Genomic DNA, 17,517 nt, shown 5'->3' on the forward strand with positions numbered 1-17,517 from the left:
GAACCCGCGGGCTCAGGCAATCCACTCACCTCAGCCTCCCAAAGGCGCGAGATTACAGGCTGAGCCACCGAGCCTGGCTACATGTTTTTTTAATGATTGAGGTGATAAGAAAACTTTGTAACTTTATTGAGCAGTTACTAGGGAGATTCAGAACATAGGACATCTCAAGAGTTCAGTGACCAAGAGAATTAAGTCAACTATTAAGGCTAGTTTCTTAAATATTTAAGGTAACATAAAGATATTTGATTTGGGAGAAAAGCAGAAGTGAGAAATCATGTACTAAAGTTGATCTGCAGTCTAAAGGCTACCTGCGAGCCAACAGCCAGCAAAGGGCAGGAAGAAGCAGAAAAGACAGGATTCTTACCGTTTATCCTGCCCATGTTCATCCCAGATCCAAATCGACCCATGTTTTCCATACCACCACCAAAGGGTCCCTCCATGCCTGCAAGAGAGGGTCACATTTCAGTACATCCCAGCAAGACTGCTGAGACTGACTGAGGAAAGAAAAGTGTTTTCACATGTTTCACCTTGGGCATCTTTTGCTAAGAACTTACTTACCAAGCTTAAGGTCTATTGAAAAACAAAAAATAAAGGTGCCATTGTTTAAAAATCACAATCTGCAAAAAGCTGATCTGATCTAACCCTCTCAAGGAATGGACAAGTAAAAAGAGGTCCAGAGAGATGGAGTGATTTGCCCAAGGTCACAGAACTAGTTAGTGAGAAAGCCAGAACCAAAAGCCAAGACACCCACTGGAAGGACAGAAAACAGGTAAGAAAAACAATTTCCAGATGCAACTTTTTGCAAACCATGATGAGAATTTCATGCAGGACTCAAAAGACAAGAAAGAAAAGAGGAAAAAGAAAGAAAACTATACCTAAAAGTAATTATATTTGTACTTCACTTGAAATTTCTTACCTCCCATTTTATTTATTCCAAATCCTATGCCTTCCATTCCCATTCCTTAAAAAGAAAAAGTCAATGCAAACTAAAATTATATCAAAGCAGTACATAACATTTGAACTTTAAAAGCATAAGAAATTCCAAATCAGCAAATGAACAAGAACAATCCCTGATAACAAATATATTTTCATTGTCAAGGGAAAAAAAAAAGGCCCTACCATTTCAAATGTCAAAATATCATGTTCCAAGAAAACTATTTAAGTTTTTAACAAAAATAATCATCATGTGGCTTAAATTTCTGATAAAATTTCGAGGGTTCTACATAAGTTTAATTAAATGAACAAGTCAGATAGCACTAAACATGAAATATAGTTATCAGACACAGTCTATGGAATGTTCACTTTGTAGAAAACTTTTTTCGGGAACATAAGTGGATGTTTAAAAAATTCCTGTTAAGGGTAAAATTCTCAAAATAAAAAGTTCCATAAAACACTGAGGCTTCCTCCCCACCCTCAGCCTTTCTTTTTGGGTGTCTGATTTGACCAAGCCATTGGAGGTTGTGACCCAGAACCTTTGAAGGCAGCCTAAATTGACTCTGGAAGAGAGACAGGGATATGCAACACCGACAGTGGTAGGGTAGAAATACCCATATGGCGATTTTAGAGAATTCCAAAAAAGACCGAAGTCTGAGGTCATAAAAATGAAACATTCCTTCATAGTGCAGAAATATCTCATTATACGGAAATGAAAATGCTAAACAGCAAAGTCAAAGTTTTCATGCATTAGCTATTCCTTGTCTTCTTAAACAAAGACAACATTGTCTACCATTTTCCCAGTGACCCGGGACAGTTCCGCTGCCATGCAGAGAGGCCCTCCACACCTTTCTGCATCTACCAATGACCCAGCCTCTAGAAGGAGTTGTGCCAAAACCAGGTGAGAGCCTAAGGGGGTCTGGGTAACATTCTTCTCTAGGCACCCCAGCAGTGCCGTGGTCCCAAGGTCAGGTGGCCTGCAGTCTCTGTCACTAACTGACAGTGTGACCTTGAGCAAGACCAACTCTCTGGGTTGCCTCCTTTTATCAAATGGCATGATCATCACAGCTCAGGTTGTTGTGAGGATAAAATGAAAGGCATAATGATTTTTTTCCTAAAAAAATGATTCAATCCAATAAAAACACAAAATACCGCATTTATCAAAATGAAGCTAAGATGAATAAGGAGGGAATTTTATCCCAGTTAAATCTTTATTCCATTTCAACTACTAAAGGTCCAATTATCCCAATAATTAACTTTAATAATGTTAACTTCCCCAGAAGCCCCCAGGCAAAATGCACAGTAATTCTCACCTGCTGGCCCTATGTTTCCCATTCCAATGCCTTTATTCAGGTGATTGGCATCAATAGGTTGCCCTCCTGGTCCTAATCCCATGCCAATACCACCAAGACCATCTGGAAGGAAAAGAGAAAAGTCGGAAGTGTAGAAAACCTTGACCCTCAAAGGTAGAGTCTTTGTCTAGTGAGTTTCAGCTGTCTACTCCAGCCTACCCACCCTGCCACCAGCAACCCCAGATCCCACTGCAGAATTCACCACGAAACACACAGGAGGGCTCCCCTTTAAGGTATAACCCTTGCTCATGCAATCATAGGCTGGCATTTGGGATTATGTATTCATACAACCCAGGGAACTAGAGATCAGTGCCAACAACCCACACAATAAGATTCTTGAACCAGTCGGGCTCGGTGGCTCAGTCTGTAATCCTGTGCCTTTGGGAGGCTGAGGTGAGTGGATTGCCTGAGCCTGGCGGGTTCGAGACCCTATCGCTACAATAAATCAAAATTAGCCGGGTGTGGTAGTGCGTGCCTGTAGTTCCAGCTACTCAGAAGGTTGAGGCAAAAGGATCGCCGGAGCCCAGCAGGTCGAGGCTGTGGTGGCCGGGAGTGGCCACTGCACTCCAGTCTGGGTGACAGAGTGAGACTGCAACTCAAAACAAAAAAATTCTTGAACCCCTATTTGTTTCCCTAACTCATAAATTGAGAAATGTTTGATCAAAAAAGCTGACTCAAGGCCATGCAAAGCAGCTCATGCCTGTAATCCTAGCACTTTGGGAAGCCAAGGTGGGAGGATCACTTGAGCCCAAGAAATCAAGACCTGGTCTCTACAAAAACAACAACAGCCGGGCTCGGTGGCTCAGCCTGTAATCCCGTGCCTTTGGGAGGCTGAGGTGAGTGGATTGCCTGAGCCCATGGGTTCGAGACCCGCCTGGGCAGCGAGACCTCATCTCTACAATAAATCAAAAAATCAGCCGGGCATGGTTGCGCATGCCTGTAATTCCGGTTACTAGGAAGGCTGAGGCGGAAGGATCGCCGGAGCTCAGCAGGTCGAGGCTGCCGTGGCCGGGAGCGGCCACTGCACTCCAGTCTGGGCGACCGAGTGAGACTCCAACTCAAAAACAAAACAAAAAAACAATAGCAGGTGTGGTGACTCACACCTATAATCCCAGCACTTTGGTAGGCTGAGGTGAGAGAACTGCCTGAGCCCATGGGGTTCGAGACCAGCCTGGGTAACTTGGCGAGACCTCATCTCTACAATATATCAAAAAATTAGCCAGGCATGGTGGTGTGTGCCTGTAGTTCCAGCTACTTGGAAGGCTGAGGCGGAAGGATCGCCTGAGCCCAGCAGGTCGAGGCTGCGGTGGCCGGAAGCATGCCACTACTCTCCAGCCTGGGTGACAGAGACTCCAACTCAAAAAAATAAAAAAGTAGCCGAGCTCGGTGGCTCAGCCTGTAATCCCAGCACTTTGGGAGGCTGAGGTGAGTGGGCTGCCTGTGCCCGCGGATTCGAGACCTGCCTGGGCAACTTGGTGAGACCTCATCTCTACAATAAATCAAAAATTAGCCGGGCGTGGTAGCGCATGCCTGTACTTCCAGCTACTTGGAAGGCTTAGGTGGAAGGATTGCTGGAAACCAGTAGGTCAAGGCTGCGGTGGCCGTGAGCATACCACTGCACACCAGCCTGGGCAATAGAGTGGGACTCCAACTCAAAAACCAACAGTGTTATTAAACCAACCAATCAACATACTGGGTATACAGTATTCAATGACACTAATGAAATTCAAGGAAAACCTATCTTTCTGCCCAAAAGCTTCCTAACCCAGGAACAGAGATATACAACCCACTCTCAACTCCATGTCCCACAAACAGAAACACCAGAATACAAATTGGTCTCTGGAAACAGTCAACAAAGCCTAACACTTGTAATACTCTGGATAACCATGTTTTGAGGCTTAAACAAAGACCAATTGAGATTTTTTAAAAATGGAAACAAAATTCATCTTTAAAAAGCCTGCCACCAATTCCCAGGTATTTGATCTGATTAACATCTCCATTTGGAATTGCATGGCAACAGTATCAAGAAGATCACCAAGGTTACTCACTCCCCAAAGCACTGGATGCTTTGAAGTCAACCCTCTGACATGTGCTGGAGACCAAGAGCCAGAGATAATGGGATCCCTGGGGCCCAGTGAGCTCCTCCTCCTCCAGCACAAGTGTCAACCAACCCTGGTCCTGCGTGACCACTGACAACTGACTTGGGAGATGGGTGTGTTAAGACAGGAAATGTGGTCCTTCTTTAGATAATGGTGCCTTGCAACAGAAGGGCTATCTATGTTTTCTGTTTATTTTGACTCGGACTCACTCTATCACCCAGGTTGGAGTGCAGTGGCACGATCACGGCTCACCACAGCCTCCACCTCCTAGGCTCAGGTGATCCTCCCACCTCAGCCTCCCAAGTAGCTGGGACTACAGGCATGTGCCACTACACCCAGTTATTTTAAAAATTTTTCTGTAGAGATAAGGTCTCACTCTGTTGCCCAGGCTGGTCTCAAACTCCTGGGCTCAAGTTAACCTCTCGCCGCCTCCTCCCCAAGTGCTGGGATTACAGGCATAAGTCACTGCATCCAGCTGAGCCCTCTATCTTGAAGCCACTGACTTTGCCTGTTAGGTTGCCATAATCCTACACTGCAAAGGTGCTCAGCAGTGCTCTGGCCTAGCCTCCCATTCCACTCAAGTCAGCAGAGCCCTGTGAGAAGCTTCTCATGACCAGAGGCCCTCACTGCCCTCCAAAAAGGCTCACCTCACCTGGTAGGAGGACCCCCCAGCACAGTGCACACAGGTCCCCCCTAAGGAGACCTGCCAGGCTCCAGCTTAGAACTTCACATTAATATGTATCACTCGCACCTATGTGGGGACCAATCAACTAGCCTCCCCTGTCAACAAGACAGATTTTTCACCAGTGTGTCACAAATAGCCAATCTCTGTTTTCCCTTCATAAAAATTAGTAATTGATATATTTCACACACCATAATATTCACTCAAAGCAGACAACTCAGTGGTTTTTAGTAGATTCAGAGCTATATAACCACATCTATAATTCCAGAACATTTTCATCTCCCTAAAAAGAAACCTGTTTCTATGCACAGTCACTTCCCACTTACCCCACCCTAGGATCAGGCAACCACTAATCTACTTTCTGCCTTTATGGATTTGTCTATTCTGAGCATTTCCTATAGATGGAATAAGGTTCACCCATGCTGCAGAATGTCAGCACTTTATGCTGTTATGAACATCTGTGTAAACATTTCTGTATAAACATATAGTTTGAATTGTTGGGCCACAGGGTAACCACCAATCTCTTTTGAGCCTCAGTACAGCCTGGCTGTAATTCCCTTTGTGGCAGCTTCTCATTCTTCCTTCCCCAGGACACTTTGGGGTTTTTTTTGAGTTGGAGTCTCACTCTGTCACCCAGACTGGAGTGCAGTGGCTGCTCCCAGCCACCGCAGCCTCACCTGCTGGGCTCCGGCGATCCTTCTGTCTCAGCCTTCCGAGTAGCCGGAATTACAGGCATGCGCTACCATGCCCGGCTGATTTTTTGATTTATTGTAGAGATGAGGTCTCGCTGCCCAGGCGGGTCTCGAACCCGCGGGCTCAGGCAATCCACTCACCTCAGCCTCCCAAAGGCGCGGGATTACAGGCTGAGCCACCGAGCCCGGCTCCCAGGACACTTTCAAAATGCTTAACTACTTCCTGCGTATCGGGGTAGCCTGCTTCACCATGAGGTAATCCTGACAATCCTTCTTAAGTTGTGAATTCTCGGTTCATTTTTCACCATGAAACAACTATTAAAAAAAGAACTATGGCTGGGCACGGTGACTCACACCTATAATCCCCCCACCACTTTGGGAGGCTGAGGTGAGAGAACTGCCCGAGCTCATGGGTTTGAGGCCAGTCCATGCAACTTGGTGAGACCTTATCTCTACAATAAATCAGAAAAAAAAAAGAAAGAACTACAAGCAAACTAAAGGCTAACCAGCACACATTCAAGTGAAGCTGTACCATAATTTTCTTTTTAGTGTAACAAATTCAAAATCTCAGCCATAATCTCTAAAACACTTACGAGGAAGTTGTTGTGGACGCTCAGGAGGGAAAAAATCTCCCTTTGGTAATGCCCTTTCATCCTGAAAGAGAAAGAAAATGCATAAATCTCCATACCCACTGCAGCACTATTTGCAATAGCAAAAGAGGAAACAACCCATCAACAGAGGACCGGTTTAATAAATTATGCTAGATCCGTGCCATGGGATAATAGGCAAGAATGAAAAAAGCACATGGGAGTGTACTTGCTACCTTCTGTGTCGAGGGAAAGACAGAAGTACACATGCAGATTATTGAGAGGTGGGGTGGCCTGGGCAAGAAGTGCAGGGGGACTCTCATAGGATCTTCTCATGCCTTTTGACTTTGTGTCACGTGAATCCATTATGTATTCAAAAGCTAAACTGAATATTTAAAGTAATTAAAGAATCGCTTTATAGTTCCTTTCCTCTTCCTGAGTTTGAGTCCCAACTAGATGGCCCTCAGCACATCTCAGTCCTGTTTGTATTCACTATGATCTTTGGCACAGCCACAATAGGGCAAATGTTTATTAAGGTAGACACGCTTCAACAGACCTTGCAAGGGTGTCTAAATCAATGGGACACTAACCAAACATTCTACTGTACTACTTTGAAAACTGGAAACCCATACACATAACCAGTCTTTGAAACGGATCACTTGCTCAAGTAGGATGGTCAGCTGACTTCCTGAGCAAGCCATTAACAGCCAACTGTGCAAAGGGAAAAATATCTAAAGAAGCCAGGAGCTGCATGGGCAAAAGGCTATTCCTGTCACAACTGTGTTCAACATATTGCTCCCTATTTAACCTACACTGATCTGTAAATATGTATAGTGATTATGTGTACACTCCTAATTCCATGTTTTTGCTAGTCTTGAGTATATTACAGAGAAAAAGCCTATTAACTTACCATTTTGACGTGCATCGGTCTATCAAATAGCAGCTGGCCATTGAACATTGCTGATATTACAATTAAGGCTATTTCTTACAATTCTAAAAATATGCACAAGAGAAGCAAGGAGAAAAAAGATACTCCAACTGCTACCAGTCCCTGTAAGTGATGAGTTTATGAGCAGTTTCAACTCTTCATTATACTTTCAAGTATTTTTCCTACTATAAGCATAAAAGGAACAATGAATAAAGGTGGGGGGAGAGGCAACTCCAGCTTATTCCTTAGGTGTGAAACTACATTTATTTTATTGTATTTTTTGAGTTGGAGTCTCACTCTGTTACCCAGACTGGAGTGCAGTGGCCGCTCCCAGTCACCGCAGCCTCGACCTGCTGGGCTCCGGCGATCCTTCCGTCTCAGCCTTCCAAGTAGCCGGAATTACAGGCATGCGCTACCCGCCTGGCTGATTTTTTGATTTATTGTAGAGATGAGGTCTCGCTGCCCAGGCGGGTCTCGAACTCACGGGCTCAGGTAATCCACTCACCTCAGCCTCCCAAAGGCGCAGGATTACAGGCTGAGCCACCGAGCCTGGCTTGAAGCTACATTTATAACAGATGCTTTTCACTAAGTCATCCTCTTAAGCAGTAGCATCACAATTCTCTGTATGTGGCCAATATGTTAGGTGTCCTATGAAGGATTGTTTTCTGGGTAAGACATGCAGTGACAGTCTTTCCTGAGCTGAAAGAATGTGTTCATGTGTGGTACTATCCACATAACCAAAAAAGATGAAACTCAGGGTAACCTTGGGTCAGGGAGAAGTGACCTTTTCCAAAATGACATCTACTCATTGAAGAAAGAGGGTTCTTTAAGGACATCTTACATGTGAAATAACAACTCAGCTTCTTTCTAGTGGTACATTATTTGGGTTTCCCCTTCAAACCCAGACCCTCTGAAAACACTGGAAGAAACCCTCACGGGCATGTGCCCATATTCTAGCCATCCCTTCTATTTATACAGTATTGAAACAATGCCATCCCAGAGAACTTTCTAATTCCATAGTAATGCATTCCCTCTAGTCACATAAAAGCATTAACACACAAAGTTACCTCTTCCTCACACAAATCTGCATAACTAATATGGCAATTTTGGTCAAGCTATTCACTCTAAGTTGAATTCCTGTGAAAGGATACATATAGCTTGCACAGCTTCAATGGACTGTTCAAAAGTAACAGTGCCTATTCCACGACTTTTTCCATCTTTATCCTCAAGAATGTCTGCTCGGACCACCACACCAGCCATACTAAATACTTCCTTCAGTTTCTTCCAGCCAACTTTATAATCCAGCTAATCGAGAGAAAAGGGGGCAAAAATCTCAATGTAAACATATTAAGAAAAACATTTTTAATACACAAAGGAGACATGCTTTGGTTGGAAATAAGCACGAGGAAATGTCACAAAAACTATTCAACTGCAGTATGGAATGTTTCAAACAGAATTATAAAGCCTGGCCTTAACCGTATTATTTACTATCTCTTTTCTTTTCTTGGAAGCTTAACTCACCTCATACTTCAAAAAAAAATTAAAAATTAAAAAAAAATTCTCTGCTAAGGTTTTACCACCACTGCCCTCAGTCCACTTTCTTCTAAAAATATTTCCCTTCGCAGATGACAGTTTTGAGCATTACCCAACACAACAAGAGAAAGGTGCAAGTGCACTGACTCTGCTTGTACACTTCTATGCAGCACCTACCCGGCACAAAAGAAACCCACAGCAAATGGAGCCCCAGTTTCCACTTTTGTGAGCACCTGAAAAACTCGGTAAACACAGCCAAAATGGGACCATGGCCATGTCTGTGATCAGGAATGTAGTGGTCACTTGTTGACAAAGCCCAACCCCAGGGCTGATTTTTTTTTTTTTTGAGTTGGAGTTTCACTGCTGCCCAGGATGGAGAGCAGTGGCACACTCACGGCCACTCCAGTGTCAAACTGCTGGGCTCTGGCGATCCTTCCGCCTCAGCCTGCCCAGTAGTCAGAACTACAGGCACGCGGTACCGCACCTGGCTAACTTTTTACTTATTGTAGAGACAAGGTCTCGCCAAGTTGCCCGGGCTGGTCTTGAACCCCTGGGCTCAGGCAATCCACTCGCCTTGGCCTCCCAAAGTGCTGAGATTACAGGTTGAGCCACCGAATCCAGTCTGATTTTTTAAATAAATAAAGAAAATAACATAACCCTCATTTAAATTGTTCCCCTCAGATGCCAGAATTACTTTCATAACATATTGACAAGACTGCTTCATAAAGTTCTGATTTTCTACTTTAGACAATGGATCCATTTACTTACATTTGCTACAAATACTGTGCTTCCAAGTCTTCCAGCCTGTAATGCATGGATAATCTCATTTGGGATGTTAGGATTATTTAGGATACTGGGTGGGATATTAATCATTCCTGGGCCACCTGGTCCCATACCCATCCCACCAGTCGTAGCCATCACCTTTTGCATTGCTCTCCTGGCATGTTCACCATCAGGATCCTAAAATAAGCACAGAAGTGTTACATTTAACTGACCCAATGACAACCAAAACCATGCTTGCACAATAAATTATATTCTCCAAAATTCAGAGACTGGAAGGTTGTTTGGAAAGCGTTTCTAAAATCTTTTAACCAGACAGTCAAAAGAACTAAATTACCAGCTTAGGAAGAGTCCAGATACAAGAACAGGAAAAGAAGGGCACGAAATTTAGTGCTGAAAATACAGCTCTCAACTGAACTAAGAAAAAAGGAAAAAGGAGATGGGGAGGAGCACAAGATTAGCTGGTACAATGTAGAACTGCCAGACTGAAATAAGAGCCTCACGGGTCTGGGGGAGTTGAATCTTACTAATTCGATGGGGTTTTGTAATTTCTGCAAACTCCATCAATGACTTTTCCAAAAGCTTGAAAACAGTTATAGATCACCCAGGTACCCACCCCCCATCCTTCAAGTCCTTCAGGTGTATAAGCCATGTAAGGTATGGAGAGTGTAATAACATCTGGACAGCTCTGTGAAGCTCTGGTACTGACTCTCTTCTTGAATTCTCTGTCCTGGCACTGTACCACCATCAGCACTAAAAAAGACACCATCAACACATAAGTGATCTTAAACCCTACCATGCTTTCCTCTCCGAGTTCTGAATATACTTATCTTCCTCTCCAAGAAGAGGTTAAAAAGTAACCAAAAAGGGATTTAAGCAACAAAGACCCCCTCTTTCTTGAGAAAGAGAAGACAAATAATTGATTCAGATCAAACATGAAAGTGGGTTCGGTTGGGCACAGTGGCTATAAGCCCAGCACTTTGGGAGGCAGAGGCCAGAGGACTGCCTGAGCCCAGGGGTTCAAGATCATCCTGGGCAACTTGGTGAGACCTCATCTCTACAATAAATCAAAATGGCATGTGTCTGTACTTTCAGCTACTTGGAAGGCTGAGGCAGAAGGACTGCCTAAGCCTAGCAGGTCTAGGCTGCAGTAGCTATGAGTGTGCCACTACACTCCAGCCTGGGCGACAGAGTTAGACTCCAACTCAAAAAAAAAAAAGGAAAAGAAAAGAGTTTGAGGAATGACAAATTCACTTTAAACAAAAAAAAGAAGGGTGAGCCAAGGTAAAGGTGTAGGGTGCAGAGCATCTTACATGCACAAACCCAACAACAACAACAAAAAAACCCATGGGACAAAAATATAAAGAATAAAAGGAAAAAAAAAAAAGGAGAAAGGAAAAAACAAAACAGCCCACGGGGCTCAGTTTGCATGTCCCTGAGACAACAAGGTCCCAGACAAATCACAGATGTTAGGAAGGTGGGTCAGCAGTCACTCAGGATCTGCTTGGCCACCACTCCGAAGTGCTTGAGGAGTGGCTGCTGAAGGCCGTGACCAAGCCTCTTCGTTCACGAGGGATTGGCATGTTCTGAAAAAGCAACCAAGGAGCATCCCCGTCCCTCCCTAACTCTAAGCAGGGATGACCCAACAATCATACACAGAATCCGCAGCATTTGGCAAGCGCTTACTTCTTTGACTTTCAGTGGTCTTCCACTCAGACTATGCTTGTTTAGGACTTCCGCAGCTTTTTTCATGCTCTCTTCCATCTTGAATTCAACAACACTAGAAAGAGTCAAATGGAAACGAGTGAAACCAGTCCCACAAGTCAGAAGTCTCAAATGCCAAGAAGTAACTAGATGATACTTACGCACATCCCTTTGGAGGAAGCCAGACCAGTCAGAAGAGCAAGGAAGGGGGGAAAAAAGAAAAGAAAGAAAGTAGTAAATACCAATGACAGTTATAAACAAATTTAAAATATGATTTATGTAACAAAGTTTTTTAAAAAATCAACTCTTCTAAGGGGAAGCTGACAGAAGGGCCTTGCCTAACCATCCTTATTAAAAGCTGGGCTCCTTAGTATCTCCCTGCCCTACACATTACCAGCATTGCACTGTAGCTGCTGAAGTTATAATAAGCAGACCTAAATTCAGGTTCGCCAAGAAATCACACAAGCTTTAGATCTGCTTCCCTTTGTACTCAATCAATTCCTTACCATACGCCTCCGAAATCCATCCCTTCCGTAAATTAAGCTCATCCTTTTGATTATTCTAAGCCATTCTTTGCACGACAAAAAATAATTTATGTTCTCTTTAAACTAGGCCAATTTTGAACGTTCAGGTTTTTAATATTTGGTTTACAATTTACTGGCACAAAGGCAACTTTTCGGAATCTTTGATTCACACAACTTTCAAATTCAGCAAACAACCAAGAGTAACATTTTCTAGACAAGAACACACGTTTTACATTAATTATACCACCGCTAAAATTCCATGCATAATTCACACACAGCCAATTCCTCTGTTAACAAAGAGACAATGCTGCTATTGGTCCCCAGTTATCCAAATTGGGCATCCAAACAGAATACCAAAAAGCTCTTTGGCCAGCCATTTGGAAAAGCGGGACTCCATTTGCAAATCCCCTCCCACCCCACTCGAATGTTTGGCAAAATCAAACATAGCTACTGTAACATGAGCACTCACTGCCTTCCTGATTTCATTCGATTCCACGCCACCATACAGTTACATTTTTCATGTAGTAAATCCACAGAAGAAATTCTCTCAGACACTTACCCTTGACTTTCCTTCAGCGTCCATTAAGAGCTCCACGTATGTTACCTCACCAACTACAAATCAGTTTCCAGACGACACATAAACCAAGGGAGAAAAGCCAAGAAAACAATGGGAATTTAGAACAATCATCAGCAACCTTGTATGGAGCCTCTGCCTTATAAGAAAGCCCAGAAACACTCCATGTTCTCTAAACCACCGAACTAGGCATTACAGGTGTGCAGTAAAAGTTGGCAAAAACACGTAACAATATGTCCTTGATTTTCCTCCCACCACAAGCAACTATTTCCACAGATTTCCATATCGATTTCCCTGTCTGGAATACTCATTCATGACTAGAGGCAATCCAAATCTACAGGAAAGAAGTCTGCGCGATTCATTTTTTTGGGGAAGGGAGGAAGTTTTACATGTATACTCTTACTGGTGAGGATAGGTTGTGATGCCATCGCACTCAACTCACAGCCACAAGTACCAGGTACACGTATGGATAAGCTTAAAGGCACAAATGGCCAAGGGCCAAGCTAGTGGGTGTATGACCTGTGCCATCCCACAGAGCCCCGCATTCAGGAGGGCCCTGGGCTTGTTTTGTGCTGTTGTCACTGTCATGAAATTTTTAATTTTTTGACAGGAGGCCCTTGTTTTCATTTTGTACTGTGTCCCACAAATTCTACTGCCGGTCCTGCACACAGCAGTGGGCTACAGACCGTCAGAAATAGAATGCTTGAAAATATGTTCATAAAACCAAGCAGCATCTGGATTCTCTTCAGTGAATTAAGCAAGGCTTTATTCTTGCTGCTTTCTAAACTTCCCCATTAAAGGACACAAGCAAATTCAGATTTAGGGCTCAGTTTTTGCATCTAAACAGTTAAACACACTCACGATTCTAATTTACACAAAGGGAAAAAACCCCAAAGCATTTCAAAAGTTTCTGCAGATTTTCCTCAAGGTTTGGATTGCCAATTCATGACCACCATGACGAGATGTTAGAATCCAGCAAGACAACCACCAAAATGGCTGCTGAACTTGAAGATGGCACACAGAAGACAAATGTAAAGCCTTAACTTGGAAGAAAAAAATCTCTAAGCAGACTCTCCAAAGTCAAAAAAGGGCTTTTGCTGTTCTCAAGATTTTTTTTTTTTTTTGAAGGATTCTTTTTATGATGGATTATTCTTATGTTAAATCCTTCTCCAATTCATTTTCCAGTTTGGTTTAGCAGTAAAAGGGTAAAAATAACCCATTCAATGGCCTCAACAAATCCTCTCTTTTCCAACTCCTTTGTTCGAAGGACATTAAATTATAAGAATTTTCTAATTAATAGAGTAAGGAAAAATTTTAAGGAAAAATAAAGTTATTTTACACATAAAAACCACAAATTGAAGAGCACATTTATTAATGGCTCTGCACAGTGGCTCTAAAGGCAAGAAGGCCAAGTGCTCAGAGTTGAAGACTATCATCTTACCTCCTCTGTCCTTGCTTGAAATGTTACAGAACCAAACTGGCACTTTGCACACAACAAGAAGAGAGAATTAGTGCAAAGAAACAAAGGAAGGGTCATTGCCTCGCTAAACTATGGTGTGGCCATGTGCTCTTTGAGCTATAGCCAGGCCATGTTTTCTTAAGCTTTCGCCCCCTCCCCTACCTTGGGGAGGCAAATCTCCTCTTTCTCTCTTTCCAATTTAGTTTTTAAATAAACTACATTTTCTAATCTAAAAAAAAAAAAAGTAACAAGGAAGGAACTAGGAGGGACCAGTACAGTTTAACTTGTAGAGTATGGACTCCTGTGGGCAATGATCACAGCAAAGGGACAACTGTACCAAGTGGCTTTATTTTACCCTTACAAGAGTAAACAGGTTCCAAAAAAGTCCGGATCCTTCCTGAGGCCATGATAAAGCCATCTGTTTCAACAGCAGCAGCCATTCAAGACCACCAGCCCTGTCTCCACTTGGATGGAAATGCCACGTAGTGTCAAGCAATGAAGAGACCCCAGTTTACTTTCTACCAGCTGTGACTACCACCTAACAGCCACTAAAAATAAAAATCACAATATCTAACTCAAGACAGCTGTAACCATGTTGTCAGAATGCAAATACTGTTGCATTTGAAGCTTCTAATCTGTGTCCATAAAGACACTTTATCAAAAAGCTGGTACTGCAACCTAGAAACCAAGCAAATCCAAACCAAACTTTTTTCCAAGGTCATAACTATTTTAACAAAAAGAGGTTTAGAAATCAGGACCTTTTCTACATAACATTCTAGTAATGGCACACACCTGACTTCAATTCTTTGAGATAAAAATTTGTTTAAATTGTTCCCCCCCTTTTGCCCCCCAAATAGTGTGGTTAGCAGTCACCCAAGGCTCCAACTTGAGTAGTGCTGTTCCCAAGATCATCAGTAATGACCATACTCCTCCCAAACTCATAAAATTCTGATCTCTACCCTGAGAGACTTCATCAGTTCGGTGTTATGGGATTTGCAATGGTTGCTAATTCATACTTCCCTATAGGAAGATACTCATGAAGTTTTTTTTTTGTTTTTTGTTTTTTAGTTGGAGTCTCACTCTGTCACCCAAACTGGAGTGCAGTGGCGCACTCATGGCCACCACAGCCTCGATCTGCTAGGCACAGGTGACCCTTCCGCCTCAGCCTTTCAAGTAGTTGAAACTACAGGCATGCACCACCATGCCCGGCTAATTTTTTGATTTACTGTAGAGATGAGGGTCTTGTCAAGTTGCCCAGGCTGGTCTCAAACCTGTGGGCTCAGGCAATCCTCTCACATCAGCCTCCCAAAGTGCTGGGATTATAGGTGTGAGCCACTGCACCCAGCCTCTCATGAAGTTTTAAAAGACCACCTCTCTTTTGGTTCTACAATATGAAAACAAAGATCTGCTGCATGTAGTCAGTTCAGTTATCGACAAGAATATGAAGGCAAAATGTGCCAAAGAGCCAAAGTTTGGTCACATGCCATAAAATGAAGTTTTACGGAGGAAACCATCCAAAACAGATCACAGATAGGGCTCAGGCAGAGGCGACAGCTTTGCGTTCCAGCAATCTCACGGAAACACAACTCATAGTTACTAATGAAAAATACTGTTGCTCCTCTCCCTTCCTCAATGGATAAAATTCATGGAATCTCAAGAGAGGCTGCTAAGACAAATATCACTGCAGCTCTAGACATCGAACTATCTAAATGAAAAATCTAAGAGTTTGAAAAAATCTAACACCCCAAAGTTATCATCTATCTCTATTTGAAAGGTTCCAAGATGTAATTTTTAACCAACATTTAAGCTGATTATTAAAAAGACTGCTTCAAGAAGAAAACATCATCAGGACTACATGAACAACCCAAAAAGAACTCAAGTGGTCCCTGGGACTACTCTTATTTCACACTCCTGTACAACTTCTATCAAAATGAGTATTTGTTTTTGTGTTCCCATTGACTGCTTAAGTCTGAAATGGATTAAAAAAAAAAAAGAGAGAGAGGGAATACAGAGGTGGAAGTTTCACTGAAGATAATTCATATTTAAGGCCTATAATTCTTTTAAAGAGGGTAGGGGCTTGAAAGCCAGGCATGCTGTCAGTCACACAGTCTTCACCTCACACTAGGCAATCCTCAAGGAGACACTCTACTGGGAGGGGTGCAGAGAATGCATGCAGTCTTTAAAGACAACTTGAAACATGTCAAACAGTTATTCTATACGACTATTTGATTTATGGACAAGTGAAAAGATGCTAGAACCCACACTTGTTTTTAATTCCATGGCGAGAGAGAAGAGCACTGTTTCTCTGGACCAAAGACTGGAATAAGCCAGACAGGCTGCACTGCTGGGGTTCAGTGTCAACATTCACACATGTGAATGCTTTAGCATAACAGGCCTTTGCAAAATGCAGGCTGAACTTTCAACAGAGGAAAATATGAACAGCAAGTAGACTGGGAAGGGATTTTATTTAAACTAAAATAAAGTTTCGCTTCATAGACCCCGCAATGCAAATGATCTCCAAGAGCCAGCGAAGGTGGTCTATTGAACTATACTTGCCCTCTGGGCCTTAGTTTTCTGTCAGCTGGAATTTGAAATTTACTTAAAATGATGCATTAAATAATAACAGGATTAAGTGCTTAAGGAAATCTTTGCTTACACAAGTTAAACTGACTGCTGCTAAACCTGGGGTTGATTTGAGCGTAAACTACACACACCACTGATCTTCCTTTCTTCCTCCAACTGGGCTCTGTGTTTACTCACTGCTGGGCCAGTTCTGTCCTGCCTAGCAGCATCTGCCCACCTCCTGGCTAGGCCAGGAGAAGCAGTCGCCCAGCAAGCAGCTTTCTTCACCCACAGGGAAGTTTGTGGTCTTCAACTAATGAAGCACAACTCTATTTAAGTTTAAAATTTTGCTCACTGAAATCTATTTTTTCTACCTAGTTCTCAACCACTTTAAGAGATGTATCCCATTATCTGCTGTGATGCAAGGAGGAGAGCTGTGGGCAGTCAAGTCACTACCAAAGGCATAAGTGACCAGTTCACTCAACATATAGATTATCAACAAGATCCCCTAGAGTGCTGCAAAATGCTAAACTAAAGACAGAGAACAGACACGTGGTGTTAAAGAAGGGGAGACCAGAAATCAGGGAGGGGGAGGTGAGACAACCTCTCGGACGACTATGCTTAGAAAAGCTCCCCTCCTGTCATCTCAAAGCTAGCTACTTTAGTTCTGAGAGGTTGCAATTAGACACCGCTGCAATGACAGAAAATTGAAGTTGAGGACAACTAATTCTACTTTTTGTTTCCTGAAACAGGACTAAGATTTCAGCAGGGAGACTCTAAAATACATACTGATAAATAGTGATTAGATTATGGCAGCTCAAATCTCTGTGGCTGGGGATTATTTTGAGACTAACACTTTTGAGGGTGTGAGTGCCTCTATCTGCCATTTTCCCCTGTGCAGGAAGTCTTCAAAAAACTAAAATTTATTGGCAACAGATTTCAAGTAAATATTTCAGATTTAAAATAACCATTTAAAAATATTTTTGTATACTAAAACAGCAATAAAAGTGTATTTTTAAAGCCTCATAATGAAAATAAGAACATTTTAAAAGGAGTCTTGTGTATGTAAACATAAATTTCCTTAGACTTCACATACTAAATGTACGCA

The 17,517-nt window shown here is 42.8% G+C and overlaps 1 protein-coding gene across 5 annotated transcripts in view; it reads right to left on the reverse strand.

Annotated features, from left to right (window-relative positions):
• HNRNPM (heterogeneous nuclear ribonucleoprotein M) overlaps positions 1 to 17,517 on the reverse strand; it is a 54,196-nt gene that overhangs the window by 13,924 nt on the left and 22,755 nt on the right. The window contains exons 4-14 of one of the 5 annotated variants that reach the window (XM_021715481.1): positions 12,374 to 12,426; positions 11,452 to 11,459; positions 11,273 to 11,366; positions 9,728 to 9,766; positions 9,575 to 9,610; positions 8,425 to 8,578; positions 7,256 to 7,305; positions 6,352 to 6,412; positions 2,247 to 2,348; positions 917 to 961; positions 365 to 442 (exon numbers count right to left, since the gene is read on the reverse strand). In XM_021715481.1, the coding sequence (XP_021571156.1) occupies positions 365 to 442; positions 917 to 961; positions 2,247 to 2,348; positions 6,352 to 6,412; positions 7,256 to 7,305; positions 8,425 to 8,578; positions 9,575 to 9,610; positions 9,728 to 9,766; positions 11,273 to 11,366; positions 11,452 to 11,459; positions 12,374 to 12,397 (691 nt within the window). In that variant the 5' untranslated portion in view covers positions 12,398 to 12,426. Of the gene's footprint in view, positions 1 to 364; positions 443 to 916; positions 962 to 2,246; positions 2,349 to 6,351; positions 6,413 to 7,255; positions 7,306 to 8,424; positions 8,579 to 9,574; positions 9,767 to 11,272; positions 11,367 to 11,451; positions 11,460 to 12,373; positions 12,427 to 17,517 lie in introns of all 5 variants that reach the window. The other 4 variants (XM_021715478.1, XM_021715479.1, XM_021715477.1 and 1 more) reach the window with 4 other exon arrangements.

The sequence above is a fragment of the Carlito syrichta genome, unplaced genomic scaffold, assembly GCF_000164805.1.
Source record: "Carlito syrichta isolate Samal-C Ts95f unplaced genomic scaffold, Tarsius_syrichta-2.0.1 Scaffold307152, whole genome shotgun sequence".
Classification (NCBI taxonomy): domain Eukaryota; kingdom Metazoa; phylum Chordata; class Mammalia; order Primates; family Tarsiidae; genus Carlito; species Carlito syrichta.